Source organism: Enhydra lutris, unplaced genomic scaffold (genome assembly GCF_002288905.1).
Source record: "Enhydra lutris kenyoni isolate GAN:26980312 unplaced genomic scaffold, ASM228890v2 scaffoldscaffold68, whole genome shotgun sequence".
NCBI lineage: Eukaryota > Metazoa > Chordata > Mammalia > Carnivora > Mustelidae > Enhydra > Enhydra lutris.
The window spans coordinates 10,212,484-10,231,274 of NW_019154152.1; the positions used below are offsets into that span (position 1 = coordinate 10,212,484).

General features: G+C 43.7%; 2 protein-coding genes across 2 annotated transcripts; one reads left to right on the plus strand and one right to left on the minus strand.

The window, feature by feature from the left end:
• Positions 1-126: 126 nt before the first annotated feature.
• LOC111159512 (tripartite motif containing 68) lies at positions 127-10,656 on the plus strand. The gene is made up of 7 exons (XM_022522035.1): positions 127-183; positions 2,957-3,430; positions 5,067-5,162; positions 6,024-6,284; positions 6,668-6,690; positions 7,251-7,351; positions 7,549-10,656. Exons 2-7 carry the CDS (start codon positions 3,005-3,007, stop codon positions 8,097-8,099), a joined length of 1,458 nt encoding a protein of 485 aa, XP_022377743.1. The 5' UTR covers positions 127-183; positions 2,957-3,004; the 3' UTR covers positions 8,100-10,656.
• LOC111159513 (olfactory receptor 52I2-like) lies at positions 10,654-14,626 on the minus strand. The gene has a single exon (XM_022522036.1). The coding sequence runs from the start codon at positions 14,130-14,132 to the stop codon at positions 13,158-13,160; it is 975 nt and encodes a 324-aa protein (XP_022377744.1). The 5' UTR covers positions 14,133-14,626; the 3' UTR covers positions 10,654-13,157.
• Between the last annotated feature and the right edge of the window lie 4,165 nt (positions 14,627-18,791).

Below are 18,791 nucleotides of genomic sequence, written 5' to 3' on the forward strand. Positions count from 1 at the left end.
AATTGGCTAGAGTTGTCTGGATCCCTGTCTGTGATTGGCTGTTCCTACAAAGACGCCGGCGGCGTGCGATCCGGCAAACGGGGCCTGCCCGCCGCTCATTGGCTCCGGGCCTGTGGGGGGGGCCTGGGAGCCCTGCGGGAGCAGAGGAGCCGGGCGTTTTGGGGCCTTCGTCTTCCACGGGTGGTAAGTACTGCGGTGGCTTGAGCGGGCGCTTGTGCCGCCGGGAGCGCTTGGCGGTGGCAACCGGGAGTCTCCACGTTCGGTTTCCGCCGCGGGGCGCTAGACCCGGCTGAGGAGGGAGGCGGGTGGACAGCTGTGCCTGTTCTGAAGTCGGAAGTCCTGCAGGTTCACTTTCTTCTGTCCGCACCCGTGGGCTGTCCGGCTGTCCGCGGGCCCTGTTCCGCCTGCTCGTGTCCGGGAGGTTACCATCCCCCTCTGCTCCAGAACTCCCCGGGGGTCACGGCCGCCCTCGCCCCTCTCTTCACTCTGGCCTCTCCTCCCCAGGCTTTTCCACGCTCTGGCCCCCGCCCTTAAATGTGTTTCCCACACTGGCTCCCCACCCTCGTAAAGGCAAGGTCGAAGCAATTAAACGTTTAATAATTAAAATTTTGTCAAAGCAATTCATGTATAATAATAAATAAATCAATAAAGCCGGTATTATATGGAAGAGCAAAAGTAGCTACGTGACCCTAAGTCCTTGCGGAGGCCACCACTTTGAACTTTTTCACGTTTAAATTTTTATGACTCAGAAATCTGAAATATGCTTTTGCCTCATTTCTTGATGTATCGTTTTGATATTTCTTTACCTCACCTTCCTACTGCCACCATCTTCTCAATTTTCGATTTCTGTTGGTGTTCTCCTGTTGATCTTTGTACCCTTAGGTGGTAGCTCTTAGTGCTCCACTGGATATTGATACTTCCACTCCCAACCTACTATCAGACCTCAACGTTTACACTTAATTCTTTCATATTCAAAAAATGTTTGAGGCACTCTCCTTTATGTTGGGGATATAGTAGGGAACAAAGTAAGAGAATATCCCTATCCTTGTTAAGCTTCCGGTGTGGGAAGTAAGGTGATAAACGTGTGTGTATCAGATGATGTTAAGAGTAGGATCATGGAGAAGTCATTTCAAGCTGTGAAAACAGCAGGGACCCAAGTGAGGTAGAATAAAGGGACATGGGGTCTGTAAGAAAGTGGAAGTTTCTCTCTTTGCTTAACTGGGCACAATTGCTGTTTCAGGGTTAAAGAGAGAGCTTCCCTATTGGACTGATGGTGGGGAACCAGGAGAGGACCTCCATAGGTTAGGGATTTCACAAAACTAGGTTTGAGGATACTGGGTCCTGCATTTTGGCAGTGATAGTCGGAGGTGGACGGTCAGGAGGCACAGAGGCCAATGAGAAGGCGTGACCTGCTGCTAGCCTGTAACAGAGAGTTCTGCAAAATCTACATACTACTTAAGGTTCTTCAGGAAACCTACTGGACTACCCTAAATCACAGTGATTTCACTCTCTCTCTCTCTTTTTAAAAAAGATCTTATTACGAGAGAGAAAACGCACACAAGCAGGGAGGAGGGGGAGGAGAAGCAGACTTCCTGCTAAACAGGGTGCCTGATGCAGGGCTTGATCCCTGAGGACCCTGAGGTGACATGAGCCAAAGGCTTAACCAGTTGAACCACCCAGGCACCCAGTTTCTCTCTCTTGAATTTTTATTCTATCTCGAAGCTAGAGAGGTTAAGTAATTTGCCCAAGATAGAATGGTGGACCCCAGGACCAAGCATCTGTAAAATGAAAACAATAGAATGTTTTGATTTAGGGTTGTGAAATAAACTGAGTTAATCTGTGTAAAGGGCTCAGAATATTGCCTGGCACACAGTGTAAGTGCTTGAGGAGTGTTTGCTATTATTTTTACTGTATAATATGCTCTCAATTACCTAACAAATTATAAAAAGATTTTAGGTCTAGGAGCTATTTCCTGTCTGGCTAGTTTATTTATTCAACAATAGCAGCATGGCAGGCACCATTTAAGTGTGGAGGATACAGCCATGACTAAGCTACAGGGTTCTTCCCTTTATAGATTTTAGGCAGTAGCACAAACTTGGATAGTAAACAAAGAAATACTGTCTACTGAGCCAAGAGCCTGCCATTGATCATTCAAGTTCCATACTCATATCTGGTCTGGACAGAAATCTCAGGTTTCTTGCTGAGGTAGTGACTTCCATCAATATGGGTTTGACTATCATCAAATGAGCTATGTTTTTATCTTCCAATGGGTATTATTTCATCTCTGCTTCTAAACATATCACTGAAGGTGAAGGAGAGTGTCTTGGCAACTTAGTGAATGCTAGTGCTAGAGAAATGGGCAGGGGTTTAGAGGCTGTGGAGAAATTTACATACATTTTATATTCTTTATACTCAAGTGTGCAACACAGGAGAACAAACTGAGCATATAGGCAATGGTCTTCTACTGTATTACCGTTTCTGCACCTTGAAATATATATACATATAAACATACTAGAGAGTAAGGCTAGGGGTATTTCTGGCCTTATTTTGAATACTAAAACACCACATTTTGTGGGACCTTTCCCAAGCTCAAGAGGAACAATACTGATTTGGAGAGTGTGATTGAAGTAGGGTGGAAATGGTCTGGTGAGCAAACTCAGAGGAGATTCAGAGATGTCCAAATGAATGAAAACAGAAAACTCCCAATATCCACTCACTTAGGCATCCCCAGATGTCTCTACAGTGGTATGGGTAATGTGACCCAGTCAGAACTTCAGTTGGGAAGGCCACCGGTTACGTTAACCAAGATCAATAAAGGACCCAAAGGAGGAAGTTGTTGGGTTGTTGGGTTGTTTTTTTTTTTTCTCAGTCACTAATTCTCCCTTTTGCTGATCCCTATGCTCTTTAACAGAAGAACATTTTTATCTTACTTCTTTCTTCTTTTTCTTCTTCTCAGCCTTGACTACTTCTACCTGGCTGTCTGAGGACAGAGTGAGAAGGAGCCATGGATCCTGCAGCATTGGTGGAAGCCATGGTGGAAGAAGTTGCCTGTCCTATCTGCATGACCTTCCTGAAGGAGCCTGTGAGCATCGACTGTGGCCACAGCTTCTGCCATGGCTGTCTCTCTGGACTGTGGGAGGTCCCAGGAGAATCCCAGAACTGGGGTTACACCTGTCCCCTCTGCCGGGCTCCAGTCCAGCCAAGGAACCTGCGACCCAATTGGCAGCTGGCCAATGTTGTAGAAAAAGTTCGTCTGCTGGGGCTGCATCCAGGAATGGGACTGAAGGGTGATGTGTGTGAGCTCCATAAGGAACAGCTAAAGATGTTCTGCAAAGAGGATGGACTGATCGTTTGTGAGGCCTGCAGCCAGTCTCCTGAGCATGAGGCCCACAGTGTCGTATCCATGGAGGATGTCACCTGGGAATATAAGGTGGGAGATGGGAGGCCAGCCATCCCAGTCTCTCCCTGCCCCATTCTTGGTTATCTCCAGATCTAGAACTTGACCAGGAGCCCCAGAGACTAAATGAAAGCTGACTCCTTTGGCTCCTCCCACCCACAGATCCTGGGGCCCTGATGCAATTGAGCCACACCTTTCCTTACATGGGAACCTCCCATGTCTACACCCCTTCCCTGATCCCAGCATGGCTAATGCCTAATCCAGGCATGCTTTCAATACCGAGAATTTGAAGGAGGCCAATTTGGGTTAGCTCCCCCAAGTGCCTTGGAGGAGTTTGGGCATGAGATAGTCAAGGCTGCAACCTGCAGAACCCAGACTCCTCACACTGTCACCAATAGTCATTTGGCAGTCACTTCAATTCCCTCTTTTATAAACAAAACTGAGGCTTAGAAATTTGAGGCCATGATCATTGATTTTAGAGCTGGAAGGGACTGTGGCTGAATTATTTAGGATTGAATGGGAGTAATCTAACTTTATAAGATGTCTCTGACTTTCAGTTAAATTAAGTAAAGGAAGAACAAGGGACAGGACTCAGGTCTTGCTCTTCAGCCAGTGTTCTTTCTCCTCTCCCCACCCTTTCTTTTTTTGGGGGGCAGGGGTCATTTCTGTCACACCTGCTACTCCGTTTCTGTTGTTACCTTCATCAGCTTCCAGATGTCCACGCTGCCATGTCTTTATCAGATTCATTATCCCAGTGACTGTGATCCATTGATCTAATACTGGTCTTAATTCTCTTTCTTGAAGTTAAGGTTAGAAGGTAAGAGTGTATGACAAATTCCCTGAATTAGGTGTTTTCCTATGCGTGAATAATTTCTAAAAAATTACAAGTATTTACTCACTCATTTTACTTTGAGTTTTAAAACAGGGAGGCAGTGAAATATAGGCGTAGCAGTTAGAGAACTGGGTTAAATCCCAGCCCAACCATTTATTAGCGGAATGACTTTGGGTAGTTCACTCACTAAGCCTCAGTTTTCTTATCTATAAAATAGGGATAATACTTACAGGGTCATGAGTACTAAATGTAGGTTTAGTGCTGAAGCCACATATGGCACCTGGTAAATCTTTAATAAAATGGTTAATATTTTTATCAGAACACATTATGGTTTCCAACAATATACTACTGTTGCAGTATTTTAGGATAGTGCTTCTTACCTATAATTTGCATACAATCCACTTGAAAATCTTGCTAGAATTCAGGTTCTAATTCAGTAGTCCTGGGGTGAGGCTGGGGTTCTGCATTTCTGGCAAACTCTGTGGTAATGTGGTTGCTGCTAACCCTCTTGGACCACACTTTGAATAACAAGGTTTTAAGATGCCTTGAGATAACAAGGCAGATACGGATAAAAATAAGCATGGATAGGAATGTTTAAGGTTGGAGATGGACCTTTACTTCTACTTCACAGAAACTAAGAAACTGTAGGAGTTGACATGATTGTGGGTTGGAAAACTGCCCTGGATGTCATCTGGGCAGGAATCACTCCCCCTGTGATATTCATTCTGGCCCATTGCCCAAGGGATGCTTGTTTTCCAATCACCTGCCAATACTAGGAAGCCTCATCATCAACCTGGGCTGCCTGATGTGTCCTCACAAGGTTTTTCCTTCTTTCAGTGGAAACTCCACAAGGCTCTGGAGCATCTGAGGAAAGAGCAAGATGAGGCCTGGAAGCTGGAAGTTGGTGAGAGGAAACGAACTGCCACCTGGAAGGCAGGTTGCCACATGGGGAAGGAAGGCTGGATGGTCACTGTGTTGTCCGGGAGCTGGCCTGTGGTCGCTTCTTCCTTGTCTCTGTGAGGCAGAATGTGGTGTTGAAGTCAGAGAGCCTGGGGTTCTCCAACCAGCATGCTCTACCTTAGGCAGGCCATGTACCCTCCCAATTCCAGTTTCTTGGTAGTGATAAAGGGATAACCTCTGGGTTTATGTCTGCGTATGTGAGAAAGGAAAACCATGTGACTCAGGTATGTGTTGTTAGTTCACAGCAGTAAGAATTATATAATGCTTAGTAAAGCCTGGTTTCTGTTTTCACTTTGCCCAGGTAGAGCATTTTTACTAAAAGTTATTAAAATATTAGAAAATCATCCCTGTAATAAATTTGAGGACGAGAACATTTGAACCACAGAGGGTAACACTCAGCCTGCCTAAGAAAGCATAGTGAACTGATAGGGTATCAGTAAGGAGTGAAGTTAACAGTGTAGTTAAGTTACACTGCCTTAGAGGCCTAAGTGCAATCCCTCTGGTCATTATTCTGAAAATGGAATATATTATTCTGAGACTAGAAAATAGCCTAGAGCATATAGTACCAAAATAATATTCTAGGCCCTACTAGGCCCAGTAAGAGTAGTGATAGGGACCCAGAAGCATGTGCTGGCAGAGAGATAGGCAAAACAGAGAGCTAGGCAAAACAGTCTCCTTTCTTGTGGCTTCTGCAGTGCCTGATGCATGGTACCCACACATTCCAGAGTGTGTGTGTGTGTGTGTGTGTGTGTGTGTGTGCATGTGCCAGTACCCTCAGTCCTGGGGGGTCCTATCAGAATCAGTGCTGATTTCTGGTCCTGCCTGGCTCTCCAGATACAGGTGGAAACCCGAAAGCAGAGTATCATGTGGGAGTTTGAGAAATACCGGCGATTACTAAAAAAAACACAGCCTCCAGGTCGGCGGCTGGAGGTGGAAGCAGCCGCAGCTCTGGCCAGTCTAGAGCAGGAAGAGGCAGAGACTGTGCAAAAACTGGAGCAGAATCATAATGAGCTCGTCCAGCAGAGCCAGGTGCTGTGGAGGATGATTGCAGAACTGGAAGAGAGGTCTCAGAGGCCTGTCCGCTGGATGCTGCAGGTGAGTGGCGGGTTTTTCTGGGCACTCTAAAAGAGAGCTGAAGATGGTGTGGGACTCTAGGAGAAGATTAGCTAGTCTTCAGTGGGACCTGTCAGCACTGTGCCCACCAGGTGTGGATCCCATATACCGCCCCCTCCACTATGCTGCTGCTCTACCCCTGGCATGGCCTCTTGTCGCCTGGTAGGTGGGACAGCACTTAGGCAGCTCTGGCATAATACCCGCCCCTACCCTCTGGCCTGGGAACCAAGGTGGAGCCTGAAGTTAAGTCCAGCCTTGCTCTCTACCTCCCTTTCTTCAGAGAAACCCCCTCCCAGAGCTCATTACTGTCTGGTCCATCTGAGGAATAACACTCATATGCTGCTTTTTTTTTTTCCTCCTTCTAGGGTATTCAGGAAGTCTTAAACAGGTATGTTCCATCCTTGGAGCCCCTAAGCAGCCCTATAAGGGGATAATGGGCCCGGGCCCGAGGCAGAAGTGGGAAAGGAACATAGACCCAGCACCCACAGAAGAGTGGTGCATAAGCATCATCTTTCATTATATTTGCTAAAGAAGCTTTGTTCCTCATTCTTTTTCCTTTGTACTCAAATTCATTTTAAGTGTTAAGAATTTCAGACAAAGTTATAAATTAAGCAGTCTCAGGTGATTGCCCAAAAAAGGAACAAAGACCGCAGATGTCTCCAGTTGTGCTTCAGCCTGAGTATCTGCCTTCCTCTTTTGTGGCACACTGCTTCCTCTCCCAGTGCCAAATGCACATCTGCCCCTCCCCCCAGCACGGGGATGCCAGGGTTCTCTCTTGCCACAAACCGTTCAGGCTCAGTCAAATAATCACATCTCTGCTTTGCCTGGTGTTGCTGGGGAGGGGCACCCCACTGACTATCTCTGGCCAAGCCTGTCTTTCCTATAGTAAGGAAGGCCCATATAGCAAAGCAGGACTTCTGGCCCCAAAGTTTACCTCTTCTCTGCCAGGAGCAAGTCTTGGAGTCTGCAGAGGCCAGAACCAGTCTCCCTGGAGCTAAAGACAGATTGTCGTGTGCTGGGGCTAAGAGAGATTTTGAAGACATATGCAGGTAACGAATGCTAGGAGAGGTTATGGTGGGCAGTGGGAGGGACCCCTCCTAGAGAATGAAAATGGTTGAGTGCCTTCTGGATGCCCCCACTCTCCCCGGTCCTGCTCGTCTCTGAGAAACCTGTGGCTGTGTTTATCAGACCATGCCCACACCCTCTGCTGCATGTCAGTGTCTCCAACCAGGATCTTTATTCCCAGCTGATGTGCGCCTGGATCCAGACACCGCTTATTCTCGCCTCGTTGTGTCTGAGGACAGAAAATGCGTGCACTATGGAGACACCAAGCAGAAACTGCCTGACAATCCTGAGAGATTTTACCGCTACAATATCGTCCTGGGAAGCCAGTGCATCTCCTCAGGCCGGCACTACTGGGAGGTGGAAGTGGGAGACAGGTCGGAATGGGGCTTGGGAGTGTGTAAGGAAAATGTAGACCGGAAGGAGGTGGTCTATTTATCCCCCCACTATGGATTCTGGGTGATCAGGCTGCGGAAGGGAAATGAGTACCGAGCAGGCACCGATGAATACCCACTCCTGTCCTTGCCTGTCCCTCCCCGCCGGGTGGGGGTCTTCCTGGATTATGAGGCCCATGATATCTCTTTCTACAATGTGACTGACAATGGCTCCCATATTTTCACTTTCCCCCACTATCCCTTCCCCGGGCGTCTCCTGCCCTACTTTAGTCCTTGCTACAGCATTGGAGCGAACAACACAGCTCCTCTGGCCATCTGCTCCCTGGACGGGGAGGACTAAGAGGGCCACCATCCTAGCCAGAGGCCTTGGAGTGTCACCTGGCCCACACAGGTTTTGGAGGGCCCACCGCCAATAAGGATCCCCTTGAACTATGCTGAGTCTAAGATCCAGGGAGCCCTCCGCCTGACCCAGTAGTCTGTTGCTACTGGGCCAAGGTCTCTCACTAACCTACTCATATGAAAAAGCTGAGGTGCAGTCAAATGAGCATGGCACCCCAGTGAGGGAAGCATGACAGGGCTAAGAGCAAGGATCTGAGCAGTTGTAAGGTAACGTGTTGCTGTGAGAGTCAGGACTCTGTCCTTTCTGTAGCTCATGCTCCTCTTCCCCAGTCCCTGTGGGTGCCATAATTAAGTCAGCAAGGATGATGAAGTAGATCCAACCTAGAGGAAACCCTTTGCGTAGGGATTGCTAAAAAGCCAAAAGATACTTGTTCATGTCCAGAGCTGGTTGCTGTGCTGATACTAGTTGAGGATGCTTTGCCTGAGGTTTGCTGCTACTGAGCAACCCATATTTGACCCCAACTCTCTGACCCCCTAATTAGAGAAGTGCCTTGCAGCATTGCACAGGCCACCCCAATATGCATAACCCCTCTTTGAGCATAAGCCGGGAAAGTCACTCTATCTCAGACCTAAGGAGATCTGTGTCGCGGTCCTGCCTTTTCTCCCAAGCGTCAGGATCAGAAAACCTGTGAGCCTTGTTCTTGTGTTCATTTTGTGGATGAAAAAACTGAAGTGGCCTTAAATGCAGTAAATTACTTCTCACAAAACGGTTGAAAAAAGATCGTAAAGCTTATAAAGTATTTCCCACATTCAAATGAAACAAGATGGACAGACTTGCTTTTCGGGTCACCTGTCTGCATATTATTCATTATAGTTGGGTCTGAAACATCCCAGTGTTGGAAGGGTTTTAGGTGTCCTCAATGGAAAAGTGGGTATAGAAATTGCAGAGCCTCCTAACTCACAGGATTGTTTTGAAGATCTCAGATCCATCCTGTATTTTTCCTTTCTCAGGCATGGAGAAAGGCAGGCCATGGATTTTGCCTGCAGTAGCCTTCCCGCCTTGCCTGCTTAGAGCCAGCATCCGTACAGCAGTGCCTTTGTTTCGTAGAGCCTCTCCTGATAATCTTAGCCCGTTAGACAGAAAGGTCCCTTGCCAATGGCAGACTCTGGGCCACCGTGATATGTTGTGCATCTATTGTATGTGTTATTGTTTGGATTAGAATGGGGACTGTGACAGGGTAGAGAATGGAAATAATAAAAAGAAAAATTTAAAACAGATGCACTGGAAAGAAGGCTCACCAACAAGCTAGTTGGGCTAAAGTTTGGATCTTTTTGTCACCAAGGGACTCTTCATGGCTCTGGTAACTACATAATAGTCTGCCTTTCTCTTCTCTAAATCTATGACAGAAGAAGGAAAGGGCATGAAAAGCCAACTTAGGAGCCATACGTTATAATGAAAGGGAAGTAAAACTATGTATCTGGGCTGTTGACCTTAGAGTGATGGTTATATGTGCCAAAAATAATACATTACAGGGCTTAAGTGTATGATGTGGGAATGCTTGTGCCTGGAGATAAATTGCAAGACAAGCATGTGGAAACCATTGGCCTTGCCTATTGCAAGGGGCTCTGATGTGTACATCAACATTGTCGCCGTGGTGCTGTGGAACACCACTTCTGATGTAGTGGAAGCTTGACAGTAGTGACTGTTGAGTCAGGATTGGGCAGCAAAATAATTACCAAGTCAGGTATAGGGAGAAGCAAAGTAATTCCTGTAATAAAGAAGCGTAAATATTGTCTTTCTACTTTAACTGTGTTGGTTGTTCACATATGGAAGAGGTAAAACAGGCTAAAATGGAGAAATAAACTCATTCTGCCCACTATGCTTCCAAGTCACTCCTCAAGCATTAGCAGAAGGGGAGAAGTTTCCATTCTCTGCTTGGAGAGGAATGAACTGGTAAGTCACAGACCTGGTCTTGGCAAAGGTTTGAGCTGACCTCCATTAAAGGGATCATATGTCTTTGTATAGGGGAACTCCCTGGGGAATTGTTTATAAACTTGAGAAATCAATTTTTAGGAAGTTCTTCCAGTTATGTCCATGGACGCTTAGCTGAAGAAGCTAGGAAACAAACCAGTGTTGTTCTTTTACTATGGTTTTATTAGGACTAATCCTGAAAGTTTCTTAGAAAAAGGATTTTTAGCTGATAAAATCATATAAAAGTAGAGTGACTTGAATAGTGGAATGACTTCATTGTTAACATGCTGTTTTGGGAAGGGTTTTTTGTTTTTTGGTTTTTTTTTGCTTTTATAAGCTGATTTGGGGGCTATGATTACCTGTGAGAAGTACAAGGTTAAACACATTGTTTATTTCATATTGTCTGATTTTTAAGACCAGGCAAGAATATTGACTCTTAAGTATATGAAAACCCTTTTCTCTAGGATAACTGCTTATACTTCCTTTCTAAGAACACCGTGAAGACAAGAACCTTATTTGTCTGGTTCACAATTTTAGCCCAGTCTAGCACTGTGTGTGTGTGTGTGTGTGTGTGTGTGTGTGTGTGTGTGTGTAAATATTTAAATGAGGGAACTTTCATTCATATGCCTAGAATCAAAACAAAAGCTTTTGTGTGATAGGGGTGTGAACAACTATATGGTATTTAATTATAATTCTGTTGAAAAAAAACATGATTCAATAGATAATCACAAAAGTGGCCCAGAAAAGGAGGAAGCAGGGGGTCATGCAGAAAAGAGTGTCTGTGCCACTCCCTTGAATGTCTAGGATATCTCCTCCATCTAGGTGAGATCATTCACTACAAGGCAGGGATAAGCTTTGCCCATCCTTATTCTACTAGCAGAGAAACAAGGGGTGCAATGCCTGAGCCTTGAGGCAAAAGACTGAAAGGGGGAAATAGTCCTGCAGAGAGACAGGGAGAATTCTTGGACTCCCTACAGGAAATCCAGTCTCCCATTTTTCAAGCAGGATGTATTTTAATCTCTCAAGATCCAAACACTGAGACTCTTTGTGGGTCCTAGGCACTAGTTAAATGGCATATATTGATTAGTGTGAGAGGACAGGGGTCATATCTCATCTATTAGGAGAAGCATGGGATTTTCTGTTTGGGGGTAGCCATGGCAGGAAACTAGTCCACTTTGGAAGTATGTAGTTCAATATCTGAGCACTAACAGTGGGTCCCAGCTAGTTTCAGGGAATACCAGTGTGAATGAAACACAAAGCAGGGCAGACTTCTGAGGGAAATGCTGGGGAGAAATTACTGTTTTGAGTGCAGGCTGAACTATGCCTTTGTTGCTCTACATCACATTCTTTACCATATCTAATATTCTTGTATTTGACGAACATAGTTGTTTGGGTTGCTTATAGGGAAACAACAGTTCTTTGGGTGCTTATAGGGAAACAACAGTGTGACTTTTCAAAATAGAAATCTTATCAAATGCATTTAACCACCTCATGATGTTGATTTGTTTTTACATTGAGGAGGAGTTTCATTTTCATACTCTTTGGGAACTCAGTGCATCACTACCAGGTTTTTAGAAGCTGATTCCTACTTCACTGGTATTCAGAAATAGAATACATTCTAGGTAGGCAAGTAATTTAGTACTGGCAAAAGGGATGGATGCCAAGTTGTTAAGCAGATTGTTTGGAACAGCTATCACATGACTGTTGACCTACACGGGAATACACTTTCAATAGTGCCTTGAACTGCTCCTTAAAAGTATGGAATTAGAAATCTATTTGGTGTATTTTAAGTACAGACAATATGTCAGATATTGTGTTATGTGGTTTCTAATAACTATTTCTTTAATCTTTAATGTCTTCTTTGAATTAACATTGTATCCTCCATCAATAGCAAGGAAATAGTAAGACTCAGATATAATAACTTGTTATCAACACTACTAGGAAATTATGTTTTATTAAGATTTTCAAATGTACCAGAGTCAAATATATGTATCTTTTACATTTGAAATCTTTTTCTTTCAATATACACTGGTTATTCACTTTAAGACTTTCCAAAAGGGAAAAATAAAAACAAAGACCAAATACATGTCTGGAATGTGGAAAAGAATAGGGACCTTTCAGCTTCGTTACTGATACTGTATTCTATTAACCGTCTCATCCCAGAACATATTTCCATGGTGGTGTCCAGTTGAAAAAAGACCTATATTATATTTGATCCCTTTCTTTTATGCCTTGCAGTTAAGTTATACAGAACCAGACTGGGAAGCAAAGAGAAAGATGTCCACAATCAAACTCACATTGCCTTAGCTTCTGTTACTTCAAAGCAAAAAGCTGGTGATTAGTATGCTGACTCCAACTAGCTTAACAATAGGGATAAATTGAAAGGATATAGAAGTATCTTACAGAATTTAATAACAGGGATGCACCTAGGTGCCCAAAATGAATTGGAATCAGAGAACAAGAGACTCCCATTTCTTCATCTCATCTTGCTAATCTGCTTATCTTGCTGTGGAACATGTTTCTCTTTGCAAGTTCACGGGTTAGAAAATGACCATAGCCAGTGATCCCAAGTTTATATCTCCTCAGATAAACTGGGACTCAGTTTGACTAGAGGACTGTGGTCCACATGTAAGCACATGACCCCAGTAGACCCAGATTGAGTGGATTCATCACTGGGCCAGGAGGCAGGGTTACATATTAACAGTTGCATCCATAGTAATCACATGAGTAAATTAATAATCCTGATAAAAATCAGTCAGGTGTAAGGGGCCAAACAGTTGGTTCAACTGATACTCATTTGAAAATAAGGGTCAGAAGCTAAGGAAAGAAAAACCCCAAATCTATATTCTCTGCCCAGACTTACACACAGATACTAGTTGATTGAAATCATTAAAAATGTCAGAAAATTAATCATTTCATACACATTCTTCTAGAAGTCGGAAAATTGGACAAGAATACACTTTATAGCTTCATCTTAGAACTCTTTATAGTGCTAGGCACACCAAACCAGCTCTACAGATTTCTAAGACGTCTTTGAATGCTTGATCTTGAGTCATCTTGATTGCTCGAGATTTGAACAGAATGTGTTTATGAACCCAGTTTGGAGTGGTCAAAGAGGCAGTGCATCAGCAAGCTCCATGTTCGCTTCCGTATTTGTCTGGTCCTCAGGCCATAAATGATGGGGTTTAAGGTGGGTGGGATGACCAGGTACAAATCAGCTAACAGCACTTGAGTGTGGAGGGGCACTGTATCCTTCCCTAGCCAGGCCACGTAGATGGATGCCATCCCAGGTAGGTAGTACAGAGCCATAACCCCCACATGAGAGCCACATGTGCTTAATGCTTTCAGCTGAGCATTCTTTGAGGAGAGACCACATACTGCCTGGAGAATCAGGTGATAGGAGGCAGCAATGAAGGCCACATCGGAACCCACAATAATGGATGAACCAATCACACTGTAGAGACTACTGGGCATAGGGTCAGCACATGACAACTTGGCTACAGCTATGTGCTCACAGTAGGAATGGAGAACCACATTGGAGCCACAGAAAGGCAGATGACTTAACATCCAACTCAATGGAGTCATAAATATGACAGCTCTGACAGTGATGGCCACACTCATTACCAGCATCAATTGAGGTGTGAGAATTCTCTTGTAGTGTAGGGGCTTACAGATGGCTATATAGCGGTCAAAAGCCATGGCCAGCAATAGCCCTGTCTCCACAGATGTGGCTGCATGGACAATATACATCTGAGTGAAACAAGCACTAAAGCTGATGGAACCGTCTCCTGAGAAGAAGATGCTCACCATCTTCTGTACCACAGAGGAGGCCATAACAATGTCCACAGCAGCCAGAATATACAGAAAGCAATACATAGGCTCTTGTAGAGTGAAATCCATCCAGATTACAGTCATTATGAGTACGTTTCCTAACAGAGAGATGATATACATGGCACTCAATGAAATAGCCAGCCAAAGATGTGAAGACTGCAAACCTGGGATGCCCACAAGGAAGAAGGTGTCAGGGTTTTCTGTTGTGTGGTTATACGGTATCCCCAGCATCACAGATGAAACTGCTTTCCTGTTAACACATAAAACAATGTAAGAAATGGATGTAGTCCTGTAAGACTTGCTCCCCACTGTATAGTGCTAGGGACACCTGGTGGCATTTTCAACTCAGTGGACTACAAGATCAGAAAACTGAAATCTGACAATTTACCCTGTTCCTCTTTCCATCTTTCTTAGTGTTCTTCACCTTCCTAATTTCTGTTTATTATTCAAGTATTGGCTCATGGCTTATCTCTTTGAGGAGTCTTCTCTACTTCATTCCCCATCCCATGCTGAGGCTAAATTAAGTATCTTTTTCTGAGCTTTCATGGAATCTCCCATGTTGACCTTTGAAGGACATAAACTGAAGATCCTAATACTCTACCTGACTTTATTGTATTCAGTTAACTATGTGTGTCTTATTCATGGCCTTATACCAAGTGTGTGACCCATAGCTGTGATACACAAGTCTATTTAAAAAAAGATCATAGCAAACAGTTTCCATAGAATGAATGAGAAAACAGAGGAGTTTGTCTTCTTTTTATGTTAAGTTTCTGATCCTTAATTATTGAATGAAACAATGAACTTCTTAAGATTGAACACATCACATTTGTGTCTTCGGTACAGTGCCTTGACAATAGATGAATAAACATCCTTGAAGAAATAAATTGATGGATTCAGGAAGAGAACAATATTAGTGCTTTCTGTGGGAGATAATAAACTGTCCAGAAATATTTATGATGCCCACTTTACCTTTTAATTTTTCATCATGAGTATATCCCTAAATAATTGGTTATGTCAGATTGATGGAAAGGACTGCCCCAGGATCCCAGACTACAATAGACATGTTCTCTGTTAACCAAGCACTTAGACACTCTTCCTGTTTCCCAATCCTAACCATAGAACATATATTTACTCCTTCTATTTAGCCACTAGCACTAATTGACTTCACACCCAGATACCAACAGGCTTGATGGGAGTCCTCAGAAGTTTTCTAAAAATCCAAATTTCTAGGATGATTGCAAACTGGTCTTTATTGAAACCAACAAACCAGCACCACCACCACCACCACCAACAAAAATCCCTAACATAGAAATGCCTTATAATGGAACAGGTTGAATAAAGTACTGAGCTCTGCTTCATGGTCATATTAAAAGAACTTTGCTGTGTATAACCACTGGGTGAGACATTGTCAGTGATAGACAATGAGAAGACAATGGAAAGCTTTTTGAAGAATGATGGTAGTAAAGAATGGGGAAAAAAATAATTCATCATATCCTTAAGACTGTCATGTGTTTTCTGGATGCCACAAACTCAGAGTTGACCCATCATTCTTAAAGAGCTGAAGAGGAACCTGAGGGATGAGAATGCCTCCCCCACCATCGCACTCACCTCTGATCCAGGATTTTCCTCCTCTGGCACTGCCCTATATCCACCTTTCTTCTGAGGGCTGTCCCAGCTTTCCTTGCTCATCCCTCCTTTATTCAGCCCTGGCAACTTCTCGCTGGGCATACCTTTTATTCCCTTGAGGGTTTTTTTGTCCTCATATGTTTTACATCTCAACTAGAACAGTTGGAGGTTTATATATAATTTATTAGTCTTTTCAAATGACAAAACAGGTTAGTTGTCTTTTCATTTTTTTATCTTTTTTTTTATTTATTTTCAGCATAACAGTATTCATTGTTTTTGTACCACACCCAGTGCTCCATGCAATCCGTGCCCTCTCTAATACCCACCACCTGGTTCCCCCAACCTCCCACCCCCCCACCTCTTCAAACCCTTCAGATTGTTTTTCAGAGTCCATAGTCTCTCATTGTTCACCTCCCCTTCCAATTTCCCCCAGCTGCCTTCTCCTAACTCCCCATGTCCTCCATGCTATTTGTTATGCTCCACAAATAAGTGAAACCATATGATAATTGACTCTCTCTGCTTGACTTATTTCACTCAGCATAATCTCTTCCAGTCCCGTCCATGTTGCTACAAAAGTTGGGTATTCATCCTTTCTGATGGAGGCATAATACATTTTTTATTGCTACTGAAAATTTTCTTGCTAAGATCAGTGGTGGTCCCCATCAATGATGTGTGGCTGATCTAGTAGTTTCTTTTCATTATTTATTTTACTTGCCCTATCCAAAACATTTAACATTACTGTTTGTTCCCAAGTTTGTTAACTTTTTGTTTGAAGTATAACATACATACTGTAAAGTGCACAGATTCAGGTGTACAGCTTGATAGATTTTTATAAAGTTAGCACATGAACACACCCACATAGCTACTACCTAGAGCAAAATGCAGATAAAATTGCTTCCTGATTGTTAAGGTGTACTGTTCAGAAAGCTTTGGTCAAGCTCTTCTAAGACTTTTCCAGCCCAGAATCTGCCTCTTCCTCCAATCCTGTAGACATTTATGTGAAAATCTGGAAGGCCAATCACTAAAGAAAAGTTTACACAGGTCAACTTCAGTAACTAAATCAGAAGATACATGGGGATTTTTCATTCCTATTTAAAGTGTTGGAAATACACAGTTCAAATCTATATTGTCTTAAAGAAAAAAGCAATAATGTATAACTTACTTGAATGGAGCCTTTGTGTTTATAATAACCCTGTGCCTCCCCTCTACAACCAAATAAACGTGCTCCCAATCAGTCCTACTGCTCAGTTTCTTTTCTCAAAACTCCCCCTTGGACTCTGAAAACCGGCTCTCCCTTATCGAAAGTTTGGACTTACTCCTTCCTTTCTCAGCTTTGAAGCAAAGCAAAGTGTTCCCCGTTCCTTCTTTCTCCTTTCACCCTCTCACCATTTCCAAGTGGTGATCTTCATATCAGCACCACCCACCAGACCTGGCCAGCCCTTTACAGTGTGACGGAGGACTTATATCTTCCTTTCTAGGTTGATCCTGGCCTTTAAACTCCCATCAGCCCCACACCAAGTCCCCAGGTCAGTTACCCACATTGCTGTTGTATTCTCTATTCAGCTTCCTCTGATGTGTCCACATTTCTTTTCACTCAAAAGAAGAGGGATTTATTCAGTACCCTTCAGGAGGAGCAGGAAGAGCCACATAAAATCAAATTGAACAACAGAGTCACAATGAGGAGTGTTATCACTTTCAAAGATCTCCCACTGGAGTCCTCTTTTCCCCTTTAGAGTCTCTATCATCCTGCTTTCCACACCCCTGCTTCTCTTAGCCTCTGCCAACAGCCAAATACTGCAACTCCTCCAGAGACTGGTTTTTTGTTTTTTGTTTTTTTTTCCCTCTGTGTTCTGGCCTCTGGGGCTTTCCAGATTACAGAAGGAAGCAGATGATTAGCAGATGAAGAGTCTTTGTTTTTTCAAGTGCTCAGAAGATACCTAAGAGAATATAGAGTGAATCCTGAAAAGAAAACAAAAGGCCCACAATGAGTTAGATTTATTAAAGCCTGCTTTGTGCCAAGTGCCCTGCTAACGACTTACAAAAGTGATCTCTTGTTGCATTTTCACAACCCTCTAAACGATCATCACATCATTTTATAGATGACACTGAAGTGCATAAAAGGTCATGAAGCTTCTAAGTCAGAGAATCAGGATTCAAATTCTAGTAGTCATAATTCATATTACTTTGTTGTAGAATTCTTCATGCTGATAGTATACTTAATCTCTCAAAGTTCGTTTCACTGTTCCTCAGTTCTGCCTGTGCTTTTAGATTGGGCTAAATATATCTCACATCATTGTGTTATAAAGTCTTATTTGACAGAGAACGGAAAGAGTATAAGGTAGACCAAGGAAGATAAGCTTTTCAAGCTGGGGTAAGGGCATGGACCTCAGCACAAAAAGACAAAATGTTCTCCAAGCAGAGAATAAACCAGAGAATATAGAATGCAGGGTACTTGAAAGAGAATGACAGTAGATGAGGCTAGAGGGTTGAATGGACCACATTTTAAAGGCTGTGACTTCTGCCTAGGCATCATGAGGCAGGAATGAGAAGAAAGAAGACAAAAAGAGAAGCCCAACCAGCACAAATTAAAATTTCTCTCTCTTTTTTTAGTGGCAAAGGATATAGAGATATTGGAAATACAAAAAAATAAAGAGACAATGCTGCATGCTCCCAGTTCCCCAATTCCTCATCAGAGACAGAGTTCTCAGTGATGTGAATGGTGAAGGCATTCTGTTGCCTTTGACAGGAGGAAGGGTGCTTCATGTCTTTCTCAGCCTGACAGCATATTCTTAATAATGACACAGGGTGGTTTAAGTTCAATTTACTAGGTTTAGCATCTATTAGAAGGTCCAGTCTTCACACCTGCAAGAGAACTAGTCCCCAAAACTGCTGTGCTAAAAAATTTAAAACTTGTGAGTCCCTATTGTCCACAGGATAATTCAGAGAACAGGCCAGAATGTAAACCTAAACAACAATGTGGAAATCAGGTAGGAAAAGCAGGCAGGCAGTGAAATGCAGGAGACTAAAGGACTGCTAACCCAAGTAGCCCCAACGTGAGATGAGGCAGCTAAGCTGCAACAGTGCCCATCGGGACAGATGGACTGCTTTCCCCTGGGGTTCACCCTGGCCCCTGCAGAGACATAGTGGCAGTGGTGGATTCTCACAAACAAGGGGTGGCTTTTAGGTCACCACACCCAGTCCCACGCAGAAGAGTTCCAAGAGGAAGAGGAGGCACTCCCAAAAGGGCAAAGACCCAAGGGAATA

Excerpts from the sequence above, each read along its gene's own strand:
- LOC111159512 (XM_022522035.1), top strand. The coding sequence starts at position 3,005 with ATGGATCCTGCAGCATTGGTGGAAGCCATGGTGGAAGAAGTTGCCTGT. Across the intron at positions 3,431-5,066 it reads ATGTCACCTGGGAATATAAG|TGGAAACTCCACAAGGCTCT; the intron begins GTGGGAGATGGG and ends TCCTTCTTTCAG. Across the intron at positions 5,163-6,023 it reads AACGAACTGCCACCTGGAAG|ATACAGGTGGAAACCCGAAA; the intron begins GCAGGTTGCCAC and ends CTGGCTCTCCAG.
- LOC111159513 (XM_022522036.1), bottom strand. The coding sequence starts at position 14,132 with ATGCTGGGGATACCGTATAACCACACAACAGAAAACCCTGACACCTTC.